Source organism: Engystomops pustulosus, chromosome 10 (assembly GCF_040894005.1).
Source record: "Engystomops pustulosus chromosome 10, aEngPut4.maternal, whole genome shotgun sequence".
Taxonomy (NCBI): domain Eukaryota; kingdom Metazoa; phylum Chordata; class Amphibia; order Anura; family Leptodactylidae; genus Engystomops; species Engystomops pustulosus.
The window spans coordinates 43,296,710-43,323,431 of record NC_092420.1 but is presented as its reverse complement, the minus strand read 5'-3'; the positions used below and the strand labels follow the sequence as shown (position 1 = coordinate 43,323,431).

General features: G+C 42.0%; 1 protein-coding gene across 6 annotated transcripts in view; it reads left to right on the top strand.

Annotated features, from left to right (window-relative positions):
• DDR2 (discoidin domain receptor tyrosine kinase 2) overlaps positions 1-26,722 on the top strand; it is a 440,458-nt gene that overhangs the window by 326,909 nt on the left and 86,827 nt on the right. For 5 of the 6 annotated variants that reach the window (XR_011850418.1, XM_072128535.1, XM_072128532.1 and 2 more), the window contains 3 exons: positions 8,311-8,421; positions 8,666-8,886; positions 11,709-11,836. Coding sequence is in view for 5 of the 6 variants with exons in the window: in XM_072128535.1 (XP_071984636.1) it covers positions 8,311-8,421; positions 8,666-8,886; positions 11,709-11,836 (460 nt within the window). In the remaining variant the exon portion in view is untranslated. The remainder of the gene's footprint in view (positions 1-8,310; positions 8,422-8,665; positions 8,887-11,708; positions 11,837-26,722) is intronic. The other variant, XM_072128536.1, reaches the window with a different exon arrangement.

Genomic DNA, 26,722 nt, shown 5'->3' with positions numbered 1-26,722 from the left:
GCCTGGGATCTGTGTGGATCTCTGGATCTGTATCCTGGGGTAACACAGGAGAATAGATACAAGACTCTTAATAGGCAATGGGTGAGGACATAACCTCTGCCTAATTTTCCTCCTCTTTCCACCTCTCATAAGGGTCTGTGACAGCCGCTCAGGAGAGGACGTCTAGTGAAAACACAAAGGACATTAGTATGAGGTAAAGATGTGTACAGACAAGCCATATGCAGGTAACATCACTGTATGAGGAGTTCTGCTGCCGGGATATGAGAGGATCACTCTCCAATGCCATTCATGTAGAGCAGACTATGGAGAACATACATAGAAGCAGAACCTAGAGATTCTGGTATCAGTCTGCTTTGTATCATTATTACAGTATGTCACTATGTATACAGATCATAGATACCTGCACATTTCACCAGACAGAGGATGTGGGTACAGTGTATAACACACAGGCCATGCTCATTACTTACCGGAGGCCGAGTACATACCAGAGGCCGAGTACATGCTCATTACTTACCGAAGGCCGAGTACATGCTCATCACATACCAGAGGCCGAGTACATGCTCATCACATACCAGAGGCTCATTACATACCGGAGGTCTAGTCCAGAGAAAATGGTTAGTAAATTCAGTGTAAAGATCACAGATTATACACATGAAATACCGGTAAGATAATTCTAAGTCAGGCAGAGCTCACAGACTCTGCATATAAACCCTGGAGTCAGGGCGCATGAGTGACTAGAAATGCAATAAAGATCTATGCATTTAGCACGGTAGCATAGGAGACATTAGACCTGAGCATTGAGCAGGTAGACATTATACCAATGCATTTAGCAGGGATACATAGGAGACCTGAGCATTCAGCAGGTAGACATTATACCAATGCATTCAGCAGCAATACATAGGAGCATTCCTCTTACCTTGTCTTGCAGAGGGCAGAGGTTATCGGGCAGCTGAGACCTGCTGTGAGGTTGCATGATATGACTGCAACAGGTGAATGCAAATTGAAAATGCACCAATACATAGCAATGGCTGACACATGTGCACAAGAAATACCAGAATGTCCAGGAAAGGACAATCTATATCCCAGGAGCTGACAGTCTATATCCCAGGAGCTGACAGTCTATATCCCAGGAGCTGACAGTCTATATCCCATGAGCTGACAGTCTATATCCCAGGAGCTGACAGTCTATATCCCAGGAGCTGACATGTAATGCTCTCTGTACTGCAAGTGATATCAGGACATGCAGAAATCTCTGCACAACATGTGGTAACAGTGTAAATACTGTACAATATGCAGACATCTCCAGCAGGAGAAAACAGGTTAAAAAAACCATATAACATATATCACAGGAGGATGAGAGACCAGCGGCCGGTATACAGCCTGGATATACTCACTGATACAATGTGCTGCCTCCATCCAGATGAACAAATGGTTAATACCAGGAGCAGCGCTGGGCTGCGGCCTATGCAGGAGCCATGGTGAGGCATACAGGGTTAATGAACCACAAGGCCCAGCAGGTAGGAGATACTAGCAGTGATCTCATGTGTCAGTGATGTGTGGTAGATACTCAACACAGTCTGTATTATTACCCCTGTAAGTGCAGGATAGCTGTACAGGATCTTACCTGGGCTGCGGCCTATGCAGGAGGGGAGCCAGGCGTCCAATGGTGAGGCACGCAGGGTCATGAACCACAAGGCCCAGCAGGGAGGAGATGCAGGAGCAATCTCATGTGTCAGTGATGTGTAGTAGATACACAACAGTCTAAGCCATTACCCCTGTAAGGACAGGATAGCTGTACAGGCTCTTACCTGAGCTGCGGCCTATGCAGGAGGGGATCCAGGCATCTGGTGGTGAGGCACGCAGGGTGATGAACCACAAGGCCCAGCAGGTGGGAGATGCAGGAGCGATCTCATGTGCCGGGTACATGGTGGTAGATACACACCACAGCCTCAGCTATTGCCCCTGTAAGGGCAGGATAGCTGTACAGGCTCCTCCAGGCCAGAGACCAGCAGTGCTATGGTATACAGCCTGGGCTGCGGCCTATGCAGGAGGGGATCCAGGCATCTGCTGGTGAGGCACGCAGGGTGATGAACCACAAGGCCCAGCAGGTAGGAAATGCAGGAGCGATCTCATGTGCCGGGTACATGGTGGCTGATACACACCACAGCCTCAGCTATTGCCCCAGTAAAGACAGGATAGCTGTACAGGCTCCTCCGGGACAAGGGACTGCATGCAAGCGTATACAGCCCGGGCCGGTCCATCCAAGTGTTCTGTGTAAAGACACAGAGGACCTAGAAAACTTATTATCTGGATAGTTGTTGGGGTTTTTTTTTTCTGTGTAGACACACAGGACCTGAACTCTTCTGTCATACCTAAGAGAAAAAGAAATACAAGGGTTGTGTGTGTGCTCCGGCCTTATATAGGTGGAGTCAGCCAAGACACTAATTGTTAATTGTCTACTACTGCTTGTTAACCTGTTCTCTTCTGAGTTGTACCTAGGGGATAAATCCCATATGTGTGCTGCCGAACGGACGAAAAAGAAGTACAAATTCTCAGTGGATAAAATACCAAAACTGTCCACAAAGTTTGATACCCACTTTCTCCTGAGTATAACAATACCCCATATTGTTACATTGAAGGGAAGCTGCGCCATTCAGAGCAGATTATGCCTTGTCCCTTTTTATTGGCTATACAATCTTTATTTATTGGGAAATTTGGACAAATAAGGGCTTATTTTTTGCGACATTAGATACACTTTACAAATACTTCATTTAAGTGGGTCATTAACTTATTTTATTAACTCTTAAAGGTATGTAGGAAAAAAAATTGTAAATTTTGGTATCCTTTCTTCTTGCATTTTTTTGAGGTTCACGTACCATAAAAATAACATATTGGGGCAGATTTGCTTACCCGGTCCATTCGCGATCCAGCGGCGCGTTCTCTGCGCTGGATTCGGGTCCGGACGGCATTTATTAAGGCAGTTCCTCCGACGTCCACCAGGTGGCGCTGCTGCGCTGAAGTTCCCTGGAACGCACTGGAATACACCGAGCCGGGCTGAGTGAAGGTAAGTGCAAGCTCCGCGACAAATTTTTTTTTTAAATGCGTCGATTTTTCCGAATCCGTCAGGTTTTCGTTCGGCCACGCCCCCCAATTTCCGTCGCATGCATGCCGGTGCCGATGCGCTGCAATCCAATCGCATGCGCCAAAATCCCGGGGCAATTCAGGGGAAATCGGCACAAATCGGAAATATTCGGGTAACACGTCGGGAAAACGCGAATCGGGCCCTTAGTAAATGATCCCCATTATTATTCTATGGATCACTACGGTTATGGTGATACCTCATTTATATAGTTTTTATATATATATATATATGTACAATTTTACTGAATTAAAACTAATACAGAGAAAATCTCATTTATTTTTGTATCGCCATCTTTACAGAGATATAACGCTAATATTTTTCGTTTGACAGCTCGTTTAGGGCTTATTTTTTGCGCGTTGAGTTGTTCTTTTCAGTGATACCATTTTGGCGTACATAACTTTTTTTGATCACTTTTTAGAACAGTTTTGTGAAGCGATTTAATGAAAAATGTACACTTTTGGCAAGTTTTTCGGGTTTCGTTTTTACGGTGTTCACCAAGCGGGTCCAGTAATGTTACTGAGCTATTGTACAGATTGTTACGGACGCAGCAATACAAAATATGTGGGGTTTTTCTGGTGATTTTGTGTTTTTTTACTTTATTAGATATGTATAGGGAATGTTTGCGTTCAGGGGACTTTAACTTTATTTAACCCCTTAAGGACGCAGGGTTTTTCCGCTCATTTCTCGCTCTCCAAATTCAAAAATCCATAACTTTTTCATTTTTACGTGTACAGACCTGTGTGAGGGCTTATTTTGTGCGAAACAAATTTTACTTTTCCGTAATGTTATTTATTTTAACATGCCGTGTACTGCGAAGCTGAAAAAAAATTGTGTGTGGAAAAATTGAAAAAAAACCGCACGTGTGTCACGTTCTTGTGGGCTCAGTTTATTCGACTTTGACTGTCCACTCAAAATAACACCTAAGCTTTATTCTTTGGTTTGGTGCGATCGCGGTGATACCAAATTTATACAGGTTTTATTGTGTTTTAATACATTTTCAAAAATTAAACCAATGTGTACAAAAAAGAAAAAAAATTTTTGCCATCTTCTGACGCTAATAACTTTTTCATACTTTGGTGCACGGAGATGTGTGAGGTGTCATTTTTTGCGAAATGAGGCGACGTTTTCATTGCTACCATTCTGAGGTCTGTGCAACATTTTGATCATTTTTTATTTCATTTTTTATGTGATGTGAAAAGGTGTAAAAGTCGCATTTCGGACATTTGGGCGCCATTTCCCGCCTCGGAGGTCACCGCCGGCCGTAACCGTTTTTATATTTGGTATATTAGGCATTTTGGGACGCGGCGATACCTAATATGTATGTGATTTTTACAGTTTATTATGTTTTATATCAGTTCTAGGGAAAGGGGGGTGATTAGAATTTTTAATATTTTATAAATTTTTTTTCTTTTTTTAACTTTTTTTTTCTTTTTTTTCCACTATTTCTTAGACCATCTAGGGTGATGTAAAAAGGTGTAAAATTCGCATTTCGGACATTTGGGCGCCATTTCCCGCCTCGGAGGTCACCGCCGGCCGTAACCGTTTTTATATTTTGATAGATCGGGCATTTTGGGACGCGGCGATACCTAATATGTATGTGATTTTTACTGTTTATTATGTTTTATATCAGTTCTAGGGAAAATTTTTAATATTTTATTAATTTTTTTTTTATTTTTTAAACTTTTTTTTTTCATTTTTTTTCCACTATTTCTTAGACCATCTAGGGTACATTAACCCTAGATGGTCAGATTGCTCCTACCATATACTGCAATACTTCTGTATTGCAATATATGGCATTTTTGCAGGTCATTCATTACAATGAGCCACTGGCGAATCTCCAGAAGCCATGTAGCCTCGTGTCAAAAGAAGACCCGAGGCTACCATGGCAACCAATCGCCGCCCCCCGATGACGTTCGGGGGCGCGGCAATCGCAAAAAAGATGGCGGTGCCCGCACGCCGCCATCTTTTAAGCACAGCCAGCGACTTTGCCGGCGGCAATGACAGGGTTAATAGCCGCGATCGGTGCAAGCACCGACCGCGGTTATTAGCGGTGGGGGTTTTCTGCAAAATGCAAAAACCCCCACCTTTGTATGAAGAGGACTCAGCCAGTGAGCCCTCTTCATACACTCCTTATACCTCTGCGCCGTAGAGCTACCGCGCAGAGCGTTAAGGGGTTAATTAATTACTTTTATTAATAGATGTTTATATTCAGTGGTTCTAACATTTTAACTTTTTTTTTTTTACTTTAACAGGTTGGCTTTAACAAGCGATATTCTGATCGCTTGTTCAAGCTCTTCTTCACCTAAAACAGTGTAATACAGTGTAATTAAACTTTATTTAATTAATTATTTTTATTAATAAATGTTTATATTTAGTGGTTTTAACATTTTAACATTTTTTTTTTTTCACTTTAACAGGTTGGCTTGAACAAGCGATCCTCCGATCGCTTGTTCGTGGTCTTCTTCACCTAATACGGTGTAAGGCTACATTCACACTGCCGTTGCCCGCCCGTACCGTACCGTAGCGGGCAACGGCAGAGCACGGGGAGAGGAGGAGGAGGTGAGCGCAGCTCACCCCCGCGCCTCTCCATAGGGATACATGGCACATGGCGCCGTATTACGGGTAAAGATAGGACAGGTCCTATCTTTTTCCCGGGTACGGAGCGATACGGTGCCGTAGGGCGCCGTGCGCCCATTGCCGTCTATGGGGGACGTATATCGGCCGTATATACGTCGGCCGTATATACGTCCCCCATACTGTAGTGTGAATGTAGCCTATTACACTGTATTATGTGACACACTTAGCATGACAGCGGAGGATCGGACCCCCCGGTAAGCGCCGCAGGGGGGGGGGGTCCGATTTAGCACACCAGACCCTTGCACGCCGCGGTCACACAAGACCGCAGCGTGAAAGGGGTTAATGCCCGCGATCGGAGGAAACTATGATCGCGGGTACTAGAGACGGGTGCCAGCTGTAACATACAGCTGGCACCCCATGCTTCTGGTACCGGCTCCGTTAAGGAGCCGGTACCATAAGCATGACGTAATAATACTGCAAATTGCGGGAACACACCTCCCGCCATGCAGTATTATTGCGTCAAATGTCGGGAAGGGGTTAATGGCATATTCTCAGATTTGGTTGACGTTACCAGTGGAGTGCCATAATATTTTTATTAATGACCTTGTAGTGGGTTTTTACATACATAGTGAAGTTTCAATATTTGCAGATGATATTTGCAAGCTGGGTAAAGTAATAAATACTGAGGTCGATAGTTTAACATTACAGAGGGATTTGTGGAAGCTTGAGGAGTGGGTAGAGGAATGGTTGATGAGGTTTAATGTAGATAAATGTAGGTGAACTCCGTCGGACCTGAGCTGGAAAGCAGGACACATGGGCGCATGATCTTAGTGAATCGCAGCAGAGTGCATTCTCGTTGGACAGGTAAGTAAATGAGCCCCATTATGCTTTCATTGTTTCAGTATTTCTGAGCAACAATGTCCTTTCCTACCCTGTGAGAATGGTGATGCCTTCTCTAGCATTTCCATTACAGAAATTTTAGTATATAATTTCCATACATCCAATATACTACAATTACATTTATTACAAGTACATAGTTGATCTTGATTCCAGAAATTGAAGCTCTTATTTGGATTCCACATGGTGTGCACACTCCAAGTCCTATTTAGTCTTATTTGATGTCCATCCTGGGATCACCTATCACTTTCTCCCAAGGCACGTTTTAAACAATTTGTCATAGTTTACCCAGTAAGTTACAACGGTACTGTTCAGAAGAGGTTCTCTGTCAAAAAAAATGTTCTAGTTTGTGTTAAGGTAAGTAAATTTATTCCATTATTCCATTACGTTCAGGGAAGTACTGTACAACTGTGATAGCCTTTGACTACTTAGCTTTTCCTGTGCAAACAAATGGATGTGGACCGTCATTGACTAAAAGGCAAGAACATATCCAACCACTTGTAGCCAGGGGCGTATCTAGGTCAAAAGATCCAGGGCGTGGGCCAGGTCCCCAAATGTTCCCAAATCAATGGTGCAGTTATTCAGCTGCTTGGGTGACATTCCCCAAACTGAACCCTAACTGTGTCCTAAGGACACAGATATTGTTGAGTGTAATGGTGGAAAAGAGAGCTGTCAGCCCGCTGTTTTACCATGCAATCTCCTTCGTTATATTTAGCAGCTCTGAGAATTGCTTGGTGTAAGAGGTGCGGAGTACTGATGCCATTATCCTGCGCCTCTACACCGAGTCTTAAGGTTTATTTTCTGTATTATACAGAGTGAGGGCATTATTATTAAGTCTGGGACAGGCTAGGTGCATTATTATCAAGATTGGGGCAGAGGTGGAGGGTTGTCGGAAAAAGAATAAATAATATATAAATATATTGGCTCCAGGAGGAAGAAATCACACTTACCTCTATCCTTACCTTTACCACACTGGACCAAAGTTAAAAAATAGGTAAGTAAAATTTCTTTCTTTTTACTCCACCTGGGGCCAAAAACAAATAAATTTGAACTCCTTTAGGGCTGTGTGCACATGATGCATTTGCATTGCATTTTAAAATGCATACGGGTTTTTAAGTAGCAACTTGTGTTTTGCATTTAACAGTCAAAATACATGCTGGTTCTTAAAAAACACATGCGTTTCAAAGCGCATTGCAAATGTCTCATGTGAACATAACCTAAGTGTGAAGGATCAAAAGATAAATAAAGATTATTATTATCATACGGGGTATTACTTAGAATGAAGGGTTACAATAAATGGTAGTAGGAACCATATAGAATGCAGGTGATATTATAAAGTGTGGTAACTAATATGAGGGGCATTATTAGATGTTAGTGCCATAATAAGTAAAGTATAAAGTATTGGGGCCACAATCAGGACAATATACTGTGTGTGTGGCTAGAACAGAGATATTCTGCATTGTAGGGATCACAATAAGGGTTTTATACAGTGTTATGGACAGTGTCAGCCATACAACATGTTACATTATGGCACACTATATTTGTGGGACTAGTATTTTCAAGGGGGGAGGGCTCTGTATAGATCTATTACAGTATTTGTTACAGTACAGTATTAGGGGTAGCAGAAGAATGACATTGTAAGGGGACAATGGGAAATTGCAAAACATAAGATGTTTGTTTGGAAAACTCTGCAGGGATCAGGTGTGACTGGAGTAAGAGACAAATTGACAGTGGAAATGGAGAAGATAAGAATGAGAACAAGTACAATCTGAACACATGTCATCTTCAGTCACTGGATGTAATAGGTATGGATTTCTCCTGTGTTTTCTGTAGCTGTATATGATTAGTACTTGTTTTTGCACATGTAGGGGGTATATGTAGGGGTCTGGCCGTTATTTACCATTTGGTACATTTGCACTGGGACCCAAGCCCGGATCTTTTATGACCCTAGTAACGCCCCTGTCTGTTGTTAATTTTATTAAATAGAAAGTGAATTTGAATGTAACAGTTTTGAATCATACCTTACTTACACTTAGTTTTATACTCTAGGGTGTTCTGCAGGAAAACTACCTCTTCCTACAAATGTTGATGGTGTTCCTCACTATGCTGAGGCTGATATAGTAAACTTGCAAGGAGTCACTGGTGGCAATACCTACTCGGTTCCAGCAATCACAATGGATCTCCTATCTGGTAAAGAAGTAGCCGTGGAAGAATTTCCAAGAAAACATTTAACTTTCAAAGAGAAACTTGGGGAAGGTCAGTTTGGAGAGGTCAGTATTTTCATTTTACTCATAGACACTTTACAAATTCCTAACACTCTATGAAACATTTGCAGTACACCATTTTCAACTCCATGAATTCTATAAGCAACAACTAATATACAAATTCCAAAAAAAAGATTGTGTGTATACACAAATGTGATAAATTGTATTCAGTCCAGACACAGCATGCAATTAAAATAGTTTAAAAAGATACGAGAACATGTGGACAACAAACTTTGTCACTGTGTTCACAAAACACCTGTCATGCATGCATCATAAAGTACTCGGTACTCTTCCTTTACCATAAAACAAAAAATGACAGCAAAGAGGTATAATTCAGGCAAATACAGAGTGAGGAAAATCACAAATAATACATATATACCTTAAGTAAAAATGATTATCATAACATGGAATGGATACAAAATGGGTAGTATAGGATAACACTAAGTCATATAGTAAGACAATCCTAATACGATATGTTACCAAAGGGGAGAAGACCCATGTATGTGGTGTGCTGGGGTGGACTGGGCAGAGAACCCACTGGGGGAAATCCCGGTGGGCTGACTGGGTTGGGGCTGGTGTGGGGCCGGTCTGGGGCCCGTAACATTTTCGTATATACCCGGGCATATGCCGGCTTATACTCAGGTATATAAAACAATAAAGTATGTACTCAACTTTCCGACGCTCCCCCGTGGGTCCGATACTTTATTCAGTCCTGTCGGAATCGCCAGGTCTGTATGTGTTAGCTGCGCAGAGACTATGATGACGACAAGCAAGTGACGTCATAGTCTGTGTGCCGCCAGTGTGCACGACAGCAGGATCGGATAAAGTAGCAGACCTGCTGGGGGGGGGGCGTTGGAAAGGTTAGTCCATACTTTATTATTTTCATGTGCTAGACAGGGGGCTGGCAGGCATTATACTGGGGGTTGGCTGGCTATATACAGGGGGCTGGCTGTATACTGGGTGCTGGCTGGCTATATAGAGGGGGCTGGCTGGCTATATACAGGGGACTGGCTGACGGTGTTATATGGTATAGTAGTAGTAAAAGTTATATTCTTGTACATAGGGGGCAGTATTAAAGTATTGTAGAAAGGAAGAACGGTCTGGCACTCCAGAGTCAGGATACAATTTTTCATATCTTTATTATATATAAATATATAGATAGATATTGGGGCTCATTTACTAAGGGTCAGTCGGACGCATTTTCGTCGGGTTTCCTGACAATTTCCGTTTTGCACGGTATTGCCCCAGGATTTTGGCGCACGCGATCGGATTTTGGCGGCAGCGGGGGCGGGCTGTCGGACAACCCGACGGATTCGGACAACGTGCGGGATTTAACAATTAGAAATGTGTCGCACTTACAAGCACCGGGAAGAAGCAGGTGAACTCCGGTGGACCTTGGAGCAGATGCGACGGATGCAATAACTCGGGCGCATGAGCTACGTGAACCGCTGCAGACCCGAATCCTCATCGGACAACGCACCGCTGGATCGCGACAGGACCGTGTAAGTAAATCTGTCCCATTATATATCTTTATTATGACGCTGGAGTGCCGGACTGTCTTCCTTTCTTCAATTCTGTGTCCAGAGGAGTGGTACCGTGCACACAAACTGAGCTGCAGGCGGTTGGGTGAGCTGATCTTACTTTTCTTTTTATTACAGTATTATAGTAGTTATATTCTTGTACAAAGAGGGCAGTATTATAGTAGTTATACTCTTGAACATATGGGAAAGATTATAGTAGTTCTTTTCTTGTACATAGGATGCAGTATTATATTATTTTACTTAAGGGCAGTATTATAGTAGTTACGTTCTTGTTTATTGGAGGAGGTATCGTTATATATATATATATATATATATATATATATAAAAGCAGTATTGAGTTGTGTTCTTTTAAAAAGAAGCTTTATTTCTGTACAAGGGAGGCAGTATGAGTCTCTTTTTTCTTTTGCGCCATACATGTTGATAAAAACCATCTATCAACAGTTTGTGAGGAGTTTGGTAACTCCACCCACAACACATGGTCACACCTACTTGTTTAGTCCCCACTCTTAGAATAGGAGCCACTTTAAATTCCCAATCCACCCTTGTGTGCAATACCCTGGGCATTACGTCACCTATAGAGACTTCATCAGTTTCCTGCAAGCACAAATTAATATTCATATATTGAAAACCAGCGGGTTGTTTCAATTATGCCCCAATTAAGGAGCTACACTAAAGAAGTATGACATTCCAGTGGTGGTGAAGCTATGGCATGGGTGCCAAGTTAATCACCCCCCACAAAGAGTTTTCCAAACAGGACCCCATACAACTTAGGCGTGTGCATAATGTTTAAGCAAACATTCTTTGCTACCTGAGACTGCAGGAAGAGTGAAATGTTGCTAAGAGAGTTGGATTATCATTCCAAACTCCAGGATTATAGCTGTTTGGGGCCTCTGAGAGAAGTTCCAATGATTAAATCTGAATTGTTTTCATCGGTACTGCTCTATTCCAATAATAATATCGTTGAAAGCTGTGGCAAATCAGAGTGCAATAAGTTACTGCTTTAACTGCCATGTTGGCACTTTGTGATCATGGTGCATGGTGCTTCAGGAACCGCCAACTTGTCTAGTAAATCTAGCCACACAACAAATTTGGCTTTCTCAATGGTATCATGTCCGTCCAATGCCAGTATTCACAGTATAGTGAAGTCAACAATAGAGAGATATTTGACAAATGATCTAAGTCAGTAAAATAAACATACAATGATGGATATCGGATACTTAAAGTAAATTATTCTTGCATCGGGAATTTAGTGATATTAATATATTAAAATTATTTTTTGTACTGTAGGTTCATCTCTGTGAAGCAGAGGGAGTAGAGGCTTTTCTAGACAAGGATTTGATCTTGAATACAAATATTGGGCAGCCCACTCTTGTGGCTGTGAAAATGCTCAGAGCAGATGCCAACAAGAATGCTAGGTCTGTATGTATCAGTGTTTACAGTACGCAGACATGAGAACTGGTAATTGTTCTTTGAATTGCTGTCTTTTATATGTTCACTAAATTCAATATTGTTTGTAATATCATATCTTATTTATCTCTACATTTGGGGCCGAGTTATTTGGGGGGGGGGCACCTGGCGCATGCCCCGGGGCTTCACCACTTTGCTCTTAAATGGGTCCCCACCAATTGTAGGTGACTCGTTGATTGCATTGATGCCTGAATCACCCACTATGTGCTCCATCACAAGTGCACTGGGCGATAGCCATCTCCAGTACATTTGTGTCTATGGCAGAGCCATAAAACACAGCGCACAGGATATTGGTATCCTGGCACAGTTACATCACCGGCGGCAGGATGCCGACATCCTGAGTGCTGTGTTTATGGCTCTGCCATAGACACAAATGTACCGGTGGCATCCTAAAAGAGAAGGGGGAGTTCGCCGCACAGAGTGGGAATGGGAGATGAGTACAGTTGTATTATTTTATGTATTACTTGGGGGCTGTATATTACCTGGGGGCTGTTTATTACTGGGGGGCTGTATATTACTTTGGGGCTGTTTATTACTTGCAGGCTGTTTATTAGTAAGGGCTGCATATATAAATGACTGGGGACTGTATATATTAATTACTGGTAATGTACATGGGGGCCATATATATTATTACTGGGGGATGTACATTTATGAATTACTGGGGGTGGCATATATTTTTTTTTTTTTTTTTTTTTAATTTTTTTTATTAAGTAATAAAAGTAGTACAAGAAAAGAATAAAATTTACATCTAAGCAATGAGTATACGTTTTACATAGCAAAACTCTGTGAACAATAAACAATGTCTTTACTTATCTTCCTTAAGAGAGGCAATAAAAAGGACTTGAATCGCCTTATTGTCAGAGTTCCTGGATTAGTTAGTTGTTTCGTCGGTGGTGAGACTTAGTTTCCAGAAGTTGAAAAGCCTTTTAGAGTAATACATTGCTTACAAGTCATAAACATTGGGAGAGTGGGTAAGACGTTAACATATAACGAGGGTTCTGAATAGTCAGTAAAATAAACCAAACAAATTTATACAGGTGACAACTTAGTTTGTGGTTTAGGGTTAATGGTAGTAACCTATGTTGATCCGTGACTCCGCTCGTCGAGCTCTGAGGTTCTTATGATTGTGTAGCGTTCGGTATCTATTTAGGAAAGGGTCTGGGACTCGTTGGAGACAGGTGTCTCCTGAACCTTTATGGGTTGTAAATAGGTTATTTGTTTTTCACCACAGAAGAGGTTTCAATCAACTTTTATATTTAATCCAATTTTCCCAGATCTTGAGAAAAGATTCATGTTTCCTTTCTGTCCAGCTAGCAGTTTCTTCGAGTCTGAATATCTGGTTCATTTTATCTCTCCAATCTTCTAGAGTTGGGGGAGAATTACTTAACCAGTGTAGGGGAATTAATGTTTTCGCTGTTTGTATCATGACAGTAGGAAGGTGATTTTTCCTTGGGGTCCAGGTCTTGTTCGGCAGCCAAAGCAGTACTGCTTCTGGTGTAAGTGATATGTTTAAGGATGTGATGTTGTTAATTGCCCGTGAGATTTTTTCCCAGAATGGTTTTATCATAGGGCATGACCAGAAAATATGAAGGTGGGAGGCTCCGTTAAGGTTGCATCTCCAGCATTTACTGTGTGGTACAAGGCCCATGCGCCTAAGAATAGCGGGTGTCTTGTGCCATCTTGTTAAGATTTTATAAGAATTTTCCTGGAATTTCATGCACCTAGAGAAACCATGTGAATTGTTTAATATTCTATGTACATCACTCTCTGAGAATACGCAGCCTAGGTCCTGTTCCCAAGCCAGTACACAAGCAGGCTTAGTTTCGGCATGATCGCTGGCAATTAGTTTATTGTAAATTTTGGATAGGAGGTGTCTTGGGGGGTTTGTGTTTATTATATGTTCCTCTAACCAGGATAATTCCGTTTTGGTGTTTACTATCGCTGTTATTTGTTTACACAGTATTGAGATATCCAGTTTATGCATAAAGTGTGTGTTGGGAAGAATTCTATTTAGATAGTTGAGTAGGTTGTCTGGGTTATCAGCTAGTTCTAATAGATCTTTGGTCGGTATTTGTTTTAGTGCGTCCCAAGCGCTTGAGATAGGTTTGCCTGTTTTGTTAGAGATGTATGGTATAAGGTTAGCTGGCATTGCTGGGGAAATGGATTGGTGTTTGGGGGCAAATTGTTTGGCTATTGTAAGTGTCCCTCTAGATATTTCGCTTGTCATGGAAATTTGTGATTTAGTTGAACTGTCCCATGCCTCAGCCATTGTTGTTGAGGAGAGTAGTGCCTGTTCTAGGTCAGTTCCCCAGATGTTAGCTACCTTATTATTTAGTTGTATCCACCTTCTGAGGTGAATTGCCGTGTAATATGTTTTGGGATCTGGAAGTCCTATGCCTCCCTCTTTTTTAGCTTTAATTAGTCTGTTGTAGGACAGTCTAGAGCTCCCTCCTTTCCAAAGGAACTTCCTAAATAATGACCTAATAGAAGTGAAGAATTTTTGAGACAGGTAAATAGGGACCATCTGCATTAAATAAAGAAGTTTCGGCATTATGAAGGTTTTAAGGAGATTTTTCCTTCCTAGCCAAGACATGAATGGTGCTATTAATGTTTTTAGCTGGGAGTCTATTTTAGCTATAAGGGGCTGGTAATTCTCTTTGTATAAAAGATTAGGGTTGCTAGTGATGTAGACTCCTAGATATTTAATTTTGGTTGGTTGCCACTTGATTGGGTAATTCTTCTGGATGTCTTTAATGTGTGATACGGGTGCAGAAATATTCAGGGCCTCTGATTTACTAAAATTTATTTTGAAGTTCGAGAGTTGTCCAAAGTCTTCCATAATTTGGAAGATATGGGGGAATGCTGTTTTGGGATTTGTAACCATCATGAGGAGATCATCTGCAAAGGCCGCATTTAAATGATTGTTGGGGCCTAACTTAATTCCTTTGATTTGGGGGCATTCCCTTAGAGTTTGTAGAAGGGTTTCCATCACTAAGATGAACAGGGAGGGGGATAATGGGCATCCCTGCCTAGTCCCGTTTTGTATATTAAATGTTTCTGAATATGTTCCATTTACTTTAATTCTGGCACTAGGACAGGAGTATAGGGATTGTACCGCAGTGATAAAGGAGTCAGGAAGTCCAAAAGTCCAGCTTATTCTGTCGAACGCCTTTTCGGCATCTGTCCCTAGAAGGACTAATGGGATTTTGTGGTGTTTAGCATAATTGATAGCATGTAATACTCTGCTGGAGTTCTGATTCCCCTCTCTGCCTGGTACAAACCCTGTTTGGTCTTGATGGAGAAGTCTGGGTTGCAGTTTATTTAATCTCTGTGATAGGATTTTGGCCCAAATTTTTACATCTAAATTGAGCAATGAGATAGGCCTATAGCTCCCACAATTTTCAGGGTCTTTTCCCTCTTTATGTAATACCGTTAAAGTGGCCTCAAGTGCTTGTTTGGGGAGGTTTTCTCCTTTCCGTAGGGCTTCACACCAGCTGGTTAATTGGGGAAGTAATATATCTAGAAATTTTTTATAGTACGATGCCGGTAGTCCATCTGGTCCCGGACTTTTTTGTAGTGGTAAGGAGGTGACAATTTGCCTTACTTCATCCTCTGTTATTGGGCGTATTAGTTCTTCAGCTTCCGATTTGTTTAGAGATGGGAGATGAATTTCGTTTAAGAACTTTTTTGTTTTGAGTATTAGGTCTGGTCCCTGTGTGGGGGTGTGTGGTTGGATGTTGTAGAGTTCTTTATAGTAATTCCTAAATTCCCTTGCGATTTCCCTGGTATCTTTTGTTGTTGTTTGATCTAGTTTGGTTAAGGATTTAATATATTGATTTGATCTCTGTTTATGCAGGAGCTGTGCCATTAGCTTGTTGCCCTTGTCTCCATGAGCGTAATGTAAATACTTGCAAAACATATAGTTTCTTGCTGCCTTTACATTTAGGCAGTCTTTCAGTTGTTCTCTAGCAGTTGTTAGCTCCTGCATCACAGAGATTGTTTGACTTCTTTTATGAACTATTTCTAGCTTATGTATTGCCCGTAACAAGTCATCTATTTTTTTTGACTTTTGTTTCTTCACCGCGGCTCCAAGAGCCATTAGTTCCCCTCTTATGAACATTTTATGGGCATCCCATGTGAGAGGAATTGAGGTGTCCTCTGGGGAATTCCGATTAAAGAACGCTATTCATTTCTTCTTAGTTTCATTTATGCGTTCATCTGAGTCTAGCAGCGTTTCGTTTAACCGCCATAAGCCCTGGGGACGCGGTAAAGAATCTATTATAAGTTTAATTATTACAGGTGCGTGGTCTGATATTGTTCTCGACTCTATGGTAGCTGCTCGTATAGTAGTCAGTGCATATTTGGGTAGAAAAAAGTAATCTAGTCTTTGGAACGACTTGTGTGGTGTTGAGTAGAATGTATAATCTCTAATAGATGGGTTGGCTGACCTCCAGACGTCTATTAGTTCCATTTTCTGTAAGGTTTTGTGCAATTTGGTTAGGGATTTTTGGGAGTGAACTGAAGTGCCTTTTGAAGTATCTAAAGCAGGATGTAGTGCTAAGTTAATGTCGCCCCCTGCAATAATCATGCCTTCTGCAAAACTTTGTAGCTTATCAAGAGTTGATATAAGCCAATCAATTTGGCCCATATTTGGCGCATACAGATTAGCTAGAGTGACTTTTGTGTTGCCTAGCAAACCATTTACAAACAAGAATCTGCCTTCACTGTCATGATATATTGATGATTTTTCAAATGGGGTTGATTTATCAATTGCAATTGATACTCCTCTGGCTGCTTTGTGGTAAGTGCTGTGGAACCATTGTTGGTATGAGTGTGTGGGAAGTTTCGGTACCTTATCATGTTTAAAGTGTGTTTCCTGTAGATAACACAAGTTAGATTTGGATTTACGCAGTAAAGTTATAACTTGAGACCTCTTCTGTGGTGTGTTGAGACCCTTAACATTAAATGTTGTGATTGTTACCTTAGCCATAGATGTTTATCAAACGGTTGTTTTGCAAGGCTTACTCTCTGAATAGTACTCTTGACGGCGGAGGCACGAATCAGCAGTGGGGTGAGGAAGTTGAACCTGTATACAGAACATAAACTTAGAAACAAACATAAACTAAAGCTTTGTTGGAGTGTACACCAAGAGCATAACATGTTGGGATTGTGTGTCTATTATTTGGTGTCTTCCCTTCCGTTGACGAGAAGTCTGGGGTATTAGTCTTCTCTGGTGACGGAATATATGGGGATGTGGTGGGGGGAGTATAGGGTGTTCCTGATCGGGGGCTGTGGCCATAGGCCTGATTATGAAAAAGATTAGGGGTTACTGGCATGGGAGACTTGTGGGGAGGGATTGTTGTTAAGGTTTATCTGTTGTATTCCTGTTAGTTCACTTATCTTGCAATATTTTGCTATACATGAGTCCTATTCAGTGTCAGGGCTGTAATATGCAACTCCTTGGCTGCTTATAGAGATGATGCGTGTCCCATGTATTCATCCTGTATGTTTCTTCCTCCTTGGTGATTTTCCTTTTGTTGTAATCCAGGGTTCTGTTGAGGGTAGAGCTGGGAGGTCTAGGAACTGTTCTGGAACTGCTGACCACGAGGCAATGTCCAGTGGCTCTATATCCAATATTTCCCAGGCAGATATCAGATCTTCCGGGTGCCTTATTGTACATCTCTTTCCTCCTTTTTGAAAGGAAATTCCAAAGGGAAATAGCCATCTAAACAAGATGTTGTTATGTCGGAGGTGGTCTGTGAGAGGTTTCAGTATTCTCCTCTTATTGAGAGTGGTAGACGAAATGTCCTGATATAGGGAGATTTTTTCGTTCCTAATCTGGATCACATCTTTGCTTCTTGCTGCCTTTAGTATGGCTGCTGTATCCACATAGGAGAGAAGGCCACATATCACATCTCTAGGGGGCTCATCTTGTTTGGGCACCGGTCGTAGAGCTCTATGGATGCGTTCGATTTTTATATCTTTAGCTCTTTCAGGCCCAACTAGTGAGGAGAAGATTTCTGTTGCTGCCTCAGCAAGTTCCTCGTGGGTGATCAATTCTGGCATACCTTTTATTCTGATGTTCTTTCTCCTGCTCCTATTTTCTTGATCCTCCATTAGTATGAAAGCGTTATTAAGGGCTCTGAGTTGGGCCTTGTACCCGATCTCCAGCGCCGAGCTAAAGTTTATTACCGCCTCCTGGTTGACTTCTAGCTCCTCCACTCGTTGCCCAATATGGCGGAGCTCCGCTTTGATGTCTCCTAACTCTTTCATTACAGGTGTCATAGCCTGAAGGAGAGTCTTTTTTAAGAAAGAGCGTGAGATGGGTACCTCCGTTTCTCTTGGCGGATCACCCGCAGTGGAGATGCTGTCTGCCTCTGAGTCCTCCGCTGCCTCCGATTCATGCTGCGTGTCCGGCGCCATCTTGCGCGCCATAGCTGCGGGGGAAGCGAATCTCCTTTTCAGGAATTTATTAAGATCCCCTTGCGTTTTCTTTATTCTGGGGGTGCCCAGTTGGTCCTCGGGCTTGTCCCTGTTCGCTTTTCCCATGTTTTCACCTGGTAAGTCGCTATATTTATTAAGGCCTAATGGCTAAGCCGCGGGAGCTCACTCTGAAGCGTCCGTCTCTGTCTGCGGTCAGGCTCCGCCCCGGGGTGGCATATATTATTACTGGGGGATGTACATTTATGAATTACTGGGGGCTGTAGACATCTATGGGGACTGTGATCCAGCCACAAATTGTTTTGCCAGATCATGGTCCCCTTTACGTTTTTGTGCATGTTTTGTAAGGGGGAAACTTGTCATACATGGATTACTGACTAAAGGGGGACCCTACTTATTACATGGATGCTAAATGTGGGCTAAATTCTGCGGGGACCTCCAGGAACCCCCACCAATTTTAATCCAGCCCTGTCTCTTCCATTAGACTTACAAGAAGAAAATAAGAGCAATTTCTCCATATAACATCTTTACTGAATATTAGGTGCAGGGTGGACCTTTGGTGGACATTTGGGCAGAGTGTTGTAATGTAAGACAATGCAGTATTTAAATTTGGCACAGCATAAAAATGTTTATTCAAGTGTTTGATTCTGGATGATCAATCTGGCATAGTGTACAGTCATGGCCCAAAGTTTTGAGAATGACACAAATATTATATTTTCACATGATCTGTTGCCCTCTGGTTTTTATGTATGTTTTTTATCACAGACAGAAATACAAGTGCAATCATATTATGAGTAACAAAAACTTTTATTGACAGTAAGAATGAGTTAATGCAGCAAGTCAATATTTGCAGTGTTGACCCTTCTTCTTCAGGACCTCTGCAATTCCCCCTGGCAGCTCTCAATCAGCTTCTGGACCAAATGCTTACTGATAGCAGTCCATTCTTGCACAATCAATGCTTGCATTTTGTCACAATTTATTGTTTTTTGTATGTCCACCGGTCTCTTGATGATTGACCACAAGTTCTCAATGGGATTAAGATCTCGGGAGTTTCCAGGCCATGGACCCAAAATCTATTTTGTTCCCTGAGCCATTTAGTTATCACCTTTGCTTTATGGCAAGGTGCTCCATCATGCTGGTAAAGGCATTGTTGATCACAAAACTGCTCTTGGACGGTTGGGAGAAGTTGCTCATGGAGGACATTCTGGTACTATTCTTTATTCATGGATGTGTTTTTAGGCAAGACTTTGAGAGAGCTGATTCCCTTGGCTGAGAAGCAACCCCACACATGAATGGTTGCAGGATGCTTTTAGTTGGCATGTGACAAGACTGGTGGTATCACTCACCTTGTCTTTTCCAAACAAGTTGTTTTCCAGATGTTCCAAACAATCGGAAAGGGGATTCATCAGAGAAAATGACTTTACCCCAGTCCTCAGCGGTCCACTTCCTGTACCTTTTGCAGAATATCAGTCTGTCCCTGATGTTTTTTTTATGGAGAGAAGTGGCTTCTTTGCTGCTTTCCTTGACACCAGGCCTTGCTTCAAGAGTCTCTGCCTCACAGTGCGTGCAGATGCACTCACACCTGCCTGCTGCCATTCCTGAGCAAGCTCTGCACTGCTGTTAGCCTGATCCCGAAGCTGAAACACTTTTAAGAGACGGTCCTGGCGCCGTGGAACCTTTCTCCTTGAAGTTACTTGATGATGCGATAGATTGTTGACTGAGGTGCAATCTTTCTAGCTGCGATACTCTTCCCTGTTAGGCCAGTTTTGTGCAGTGCAATGGTGACTGCACATGTTTCTTTAGAGATAACCGTGGTTAACAGAAGAGAAACAATGATGCCAAGCACCAGCCTCTGGTGTCCAGAGGTGTGATTCTTACTTAATCATGACAGATTGATCTCCAGCCCTGTCCTCATCAACACCCACACCTGTGTTAATGGAGCAATCACAATGTTAGCTGCTCCTTTTAACCCCTTAATGCCGAAGCCACTTTTCACCTTCCTGACACGGCCCATTTTTTCAAATCTGCCCTGTGTCACTATAAATGGTTATAACTTTGAAATGCTTTAACATATCCAAGTATTTTAAAATTATTTTCTCGTGACAAATTGTACTTCATGTAAGTTGAAAAATTTTGGTGGTATGTTTTGCATTTATTTATGAGAAAATCAGATATTTGATGAAAATTTGGAAAAATTCTCGATTTTCAAACTTCAAAATGTTCTACTTTTTCCACACATAGTCATAACAGCAAAAAACTTAATAACTAACATTCACCAAATGTCTACTTTATGTGGACATGGTTTTTTTATGCATACTCTTATATTTTTAGGATGCTATGGGGCTTTGAACGTTAAGTGCGATTTTTCACATTTTCATAAAAAACGCAAAATCCTGCTATTGAGGGACCTGCTCAGGTTTCAAGTCACTTTGATAGGCCTAAATAAAAGTAAAACCCCATAAATTACCCCATTATAGAAACTACACCCCTCAACGTATGTAAAACAACTTTTATGAAGTTTGTTAACCCTTTACATGTTTCACAGGGGTTAAAACAAAATCGGATACAATTTTGAAAGTAAATTTTTTTTGGCTAAATTAATGTGTTTTTCAAAAAATTTACAAATTCTCAGTGGATAATATACAAAAACGCTCCACAAAATTTGATACGCAATCCCTCCCGCGTATAACAATACCCCATATGTGGCCATAACCTGCTGTATGGGCACACGCCAGGGCATCGAAGGGTAGCTGTGCCATTCAGAGCAGATTATGCATTGTCACTTTTTATTGGCAATACAATCTTTATTTTTTTGGCAATTTGGACATATAAGGGCTTATTTTTTGTGACATGAGATGCACTTGACAAATATTTCATTTTAGTGGGTCATTAGCTTATTGATGAGATTTTACACTAAAAATACTATATTATTTTTATTCTACAGATCACTACGATTACGGTGATACCTCAGTTATATAGTTTTTCATTTATTTTTACAATTTTACTGGAAAAAAAATAATATAGATGAAATCTCATTTGTTTTTGCATCGCCATCTTTTCAGAGATGTAACTTTAATATTTTTTGGTTGACAGAGCAAGTTTAGGGCTTATTTTTTATGTGTTGAGTTGTCCTTTCAATTGGTACCATTTTGGTGCACATAACTTTTTTTGATCACTTTTTAGAACATTTTTGTGAATAGATTTTATGAAAAATGCACATTTTTGGCGAGTTTTTTGTGTTTTGTTTTTACGGCGTTCACCGATCAGGCCCAATAATGTTGAGTTGTTGTACGTATTAAATCACAAGCAATAAAGTTCCTCTGTCCCTGTTTAGGGTACTGGAACGTTCACCAGAGAGTAAATATACGTAATCAGCACATGTGAAAAAAAAATATTAAAACATAACTTTTACTAAACTTATTAAAATCCAGGCTCCGCAATAAACCACAATACAAAGCATTAGTGAAAAAAATCACTCAAGAATTCCTGCTAACACCGAAGAAGCAGGATACTTCAAGAAAGACCAGAGAACCCCACACAACCACTACGTCACAATGCAGTAGGTTTAATGCACTGTAGATTTGTATTTGTATTTATCTCAGTGCATATCCCTGCTTATTAGTCAAAAAGCTGGCAGGGGGTTATGGTTCAAATAAGACATTAAAGTGCAGTATGGAACAGTCTTACCATTGCTGTCTTGAGGCTCAGTGCATTAGTCCAAGTTGACATGGCTCACAGGTTTAGAAGTCCAACCACATGTCACTGGATATGGGAGGTCCCATAGGAAAAAGGAGACCCTAAAAATCCCAATTGCACCCTGGCCCGCAGTTTGTTATAGCTCCTGCCCTTACAAGGGCAGTCCCATTTTTGACCCTGGTAAATTCCTATCCTCGCCCTACGCATTTCATACTCTGGTCCGTAATCATCAGGGGCTTGAACGTCTAGGAGACGAACAGGAGTACCAAGCAGCGTTGACTGTGTGGAACTGGGTCAATAAACTTCCCGTTAAGGGAACAGATGGGGAGTCTATGGTTTAACCCCCCCTTTTTCTAAAGTACAATGGGAGCCGTGTCTGCCGCTAAGTGTGTCGATCGCGGAGCACTCGTTAAACGCCGCATTGACGCTTTAAACTATTGACTCCTCCCCCTCTTTGCTTACGTCATCCTACCTAGAAGGCGCGCTTCTTGTTAGTTCTCGGTCCCTGACCGAGATAATGCGCAGGTGACGCGTCACTTCCGGGGGAGTGTCTGATCTCCATGGCGACGTTGGTGTCGCGTGACTCAATGGTCACATGATCTGTTTCTGGAGTATAGGCGTCATCTAGACTATCGGAGACTCACAACAGGGTATGTAGTATATGAATGAATGTAACGTTTTACGAGTTTGATCACTCAAGTATCATCCAATCAAATTATGAACAATTTGACGCATATCTATGATACAGCGTATTTGTTATAAATAAATGCAAGATAAAACAGACAGATTTATCAGGATGCACCTCACTAGAATGGGAAAGTAACATTTTACGAGTTTGGTCAATCAAATATCTTCCGATCATATTGTAAATAGTTTAACGCATAACTATGATGCAGCATACTCGTTATAAATAAATTCTAGATAAAACAGACAGATTTATCCATCAGGATACACCTCACTAGAATGAGCCAGTTTTTATACAAAGATTCTAGTGCTGTTGTGTGGTCAGAAGGTGATAACAGATGTTGGCAGGGTAGGTGTTTAAATAAAACAGCTAAAATTGAGCTATTCATTTAGTCCATTCGGGGAGGTTGTCTTTAATCTGAAAATCCATCTACTCTCTCTCTGGAGGATCTTCTGATCCCAGTTTCCTCCCCTGGGATTGGGGGCCACCACATCAATCCCCATAAACTTTAGCAGCTTGGGGTTGCCATTGTGTATCAGGTTGACGTGCTTGGCCACTGGTGTATCTATGTCGTTCACGACATCTCTGACGTGTTCACCCACCCTTCTCCTCAATTCTCTGTATGTTTTACCTATGTATTCCATCCCACATGCGCAGGTGATCTTATATATAACCCCTGTAGTCCTACAGTTGATGTAATGGTTGATGGTATACTGATAGCCAGTATTATTGCTGGTAAATTCTTTACCTGTAGTCATATATTCACACGCCACGCAGCCTCTGCATTTATAACACCCCTTAATTTGTCTCTCCAGCCATGTCCCCTGTTGTTTCGGGCGAGTGTAATGGCTGTGTACAAGGCGGTCTTTCAGGGATCTCCCCTTTTTAAAAGTAATCTGGGGTTGTGTGTGAAGGACCTCTTTGAGGTCTGGGTCTAGGAGTGTCTTTGTAGGATCTCTCTCCCCTGTCTTGCGCCATTGTCAAATGTGTAAACCGAATGTTTTTTTTGGATTCAACCTCTTTTGAAACCTTAGGGACCAATAGTGTACCCCTCTCCTTATCCTTTGCATGTTGGTAAGCTGATCTTAAAATCTCATCTGGGTACCCCCTCTCTCTGAATCTTATTCTCAAATCATCGGCCTGCCTTTTGAATCTTCTTTTGTTACTGCAGTTCCTCCGTAATCTTAAGAACTGGCCTCTTGGGATGCCCTTCCTCAATGCAAACGGGTGGCTGCTTTCCCATCTTAGCAAGCTATTAGTTGCTGTGGGTTTTCTGTATATGTCCGTTTCAAGAGTTAGTTCTTAATTAGTTTTTAAAATTAGGACGTCTAAGAAGGGTAGTGAATCCTGTTGCATTTCATATGTAAATCTGAGGTTTAGGTTGTTGTCATTGAGCCTCTCTATGAAGTGCAGGAAACCTTCTTTCTCCCCTTTCCACAGGACAAACACATTGTCTATAAAGCGAAGCCATATTTCGACACACTCCACACCAGGTATTGGTGTGTCCCCGAAGACCACGGTTTCCTCCCACCAGCCCAGGAGCACTCCCCCACTACAATATTCTCAATTCGTTTAAGTAAATCTGTAGTGTCCCTTAAATATGAAGGCAAGGTCTCAACGAATGGTCGTAGAATTTCGTCAATATAAACCCCAACATTTTGGCTCAAGCTTCCTACTCCCGACACTATAGGTCTCCCCTTAAGCGGTGATGTTCCCTTGTGGACTTTAGAGAGACTGTAAAATGTAGCGACTATAGGATATTTGGGGCATAAAAAATCAAATTCCGATTTATCAATGAGGCCTTCTTCAAGGGCTTTCTTAAGGCAGTTTTCCAATTCCCTTTTATAGAGTGTCGTAGGATTCGAGTGAAGTACTTCATAAGTCGAGCGATCTCTAAGTAAGTCCTCACACATCCGTACGTATTGGGAATCATCCAGCACCACCACATTACCCCCTTTGTCCGAGGGCTTTATGGTGATGTTGGTGTCCTTTTCCAAACATTTAATAGCCTCTATCTCATCCTTGGTGCAGATAAAGGGATGGTGGGTGATTCTTAAGTCCTGTAAGTCCTTTGCTACTAAATGGGTCTACTGCAGATATCTCGCTTTGGGGAGGCATTTTGGTACTTTTGTTACGCAAAGAGGAAAAAGGACCTCTTTGTGTATTCTCACCTCCTCCCTCTTCCAGATTAGCTAGTGTGGTCACTTCTGGTAGCATATCCACTGGTATACCCAGTTCTCTACACTTTTTTTGTTGTTGTCTGATGTGGAATTTATGCCAACTCAAACGTCTTGTGAAGAGATTTCAAAGAAAACAAGGTCTATACCTTTTTGAACAGCTGATCCCCACGGGAACAAGAGTCAGATAGATCTTCAACAGAGACTGACTTTTCGGACACAGAAGGAAGAGGCAGGCCGCACAAGAATAAATCTAGAGGAAGGGGAAGGGGAAGAGGTAGAGGGAGAGATGAAGGTGGTAATTCCCAGTCGATTTTCAGAAGCGAAAACCCTCGTTTTTTAGACCCAACCTACCCCCTAAGGAGTCGGAACAAACCCCCACGACAAACAATCCAGCTCCCAGATAATAAATCTATCGAGCAGAGAACTCTCCAGAAGTGAGGAGAACATTCTGCGAAAAGGCCTTTCATTTGTCCCCACCTCTAATTTTCAAATCTTTGAATGGGTGAATGATTTACACCTCTTCACAAGACGTTTGAGTTGGCATAAATTCCACATCAGACAACAACAAAAAAAGTGTAGAGAACTGGGTATACCAGTGGATATGCTACCAGAAGTGACCACACTAGCTAATCTGGAAGAGGGAGGAGGTGAGAATACACAAAGAGGTCCTTTTTCCTCTTTGCGTAACAAAAGTACCAAAATGCCTCCCCAAAGCGAGATATCTGCAGTAGACCCATTTAGTAGCAAAGGACTTACAGGACTTAAGAATCACCCACCATCCCTTTATCTGCACCAAGGATGAGATAGAGGCTATTAAATGTTTGGAAAAGGACACCAACATCACCATAAAGCCCTCGGACAAAGGGGGTAATGTGGTGGTGCTGGATGATTCCCAATACGTACGGATGTGTGAGGACTTACTTAGAGATCGCTCGACTTATGAAGTACTTCACTCGAATCCTACGACACTCTATAAAAGGGAATTGGAAAACTGCCTTAAAGGACACCTGTCATCAGGTCTCTGCCACTAGTCCTGTCACCTCTACCTGTTGGAGCAGCTCACAAGGATCCCATCCCAGCCTTTATCTAGTTATTTCATACATTAATCATTGTAAAATCATCTATTCTTTATCATGTCCATGAGGCTGGTCACATGGTCAGAGGCAGTGATGTCACCCCTGTTACCCCTCCCCTCTCCTCCCCCTGCTCATGTCTGTGTGTAATGTATAGTAAAGCATGGCTAGTGTGAGTGCTGTACCTGCTGACATGCTGCATCCTCCAAATATACAGGTGGGAGACACAGACATCAGCTACACATGAATCTGACATGTTCTGCTGTAACATGGCTGCAGCCTGGAGCTGCTGTATCTCTCCTAAACACACACACACATGCACACACAGGCTGCAGGGGGCGTGGCCACCAGCACCAGGCAGCACATCATTATACAGCCTCACATCATTACACAGGCTGTCAGTCATGCACTGGGGGTGTGGCTGTGCCTCCCACTCATGAATAGAGTGGACAGCTTGAATATGCTAATGCTTCATTGGACATTTCACAGGTCATTTGCATACAGCTTTAGGACCTCATTGCTTAGGTTTACAGGCATGTAGAGGGACAATGAAGGGACAGAGGCAATGCTCTCTAATGGCAGTTTATGAAAATATATTTAGTTTAGGGGGGTTATTTTGCATGACGGGTTCTCTTTAAGAAAGCCCTTGAAGAAGGCCTCATTGATAAATCGGAATTTGATTTTTTATGCCCCAAATATCCTATAGTCGCTACATTTTACAGTCTCTCTAAAGTCCACAAGGGAACATCACCGCTTAAG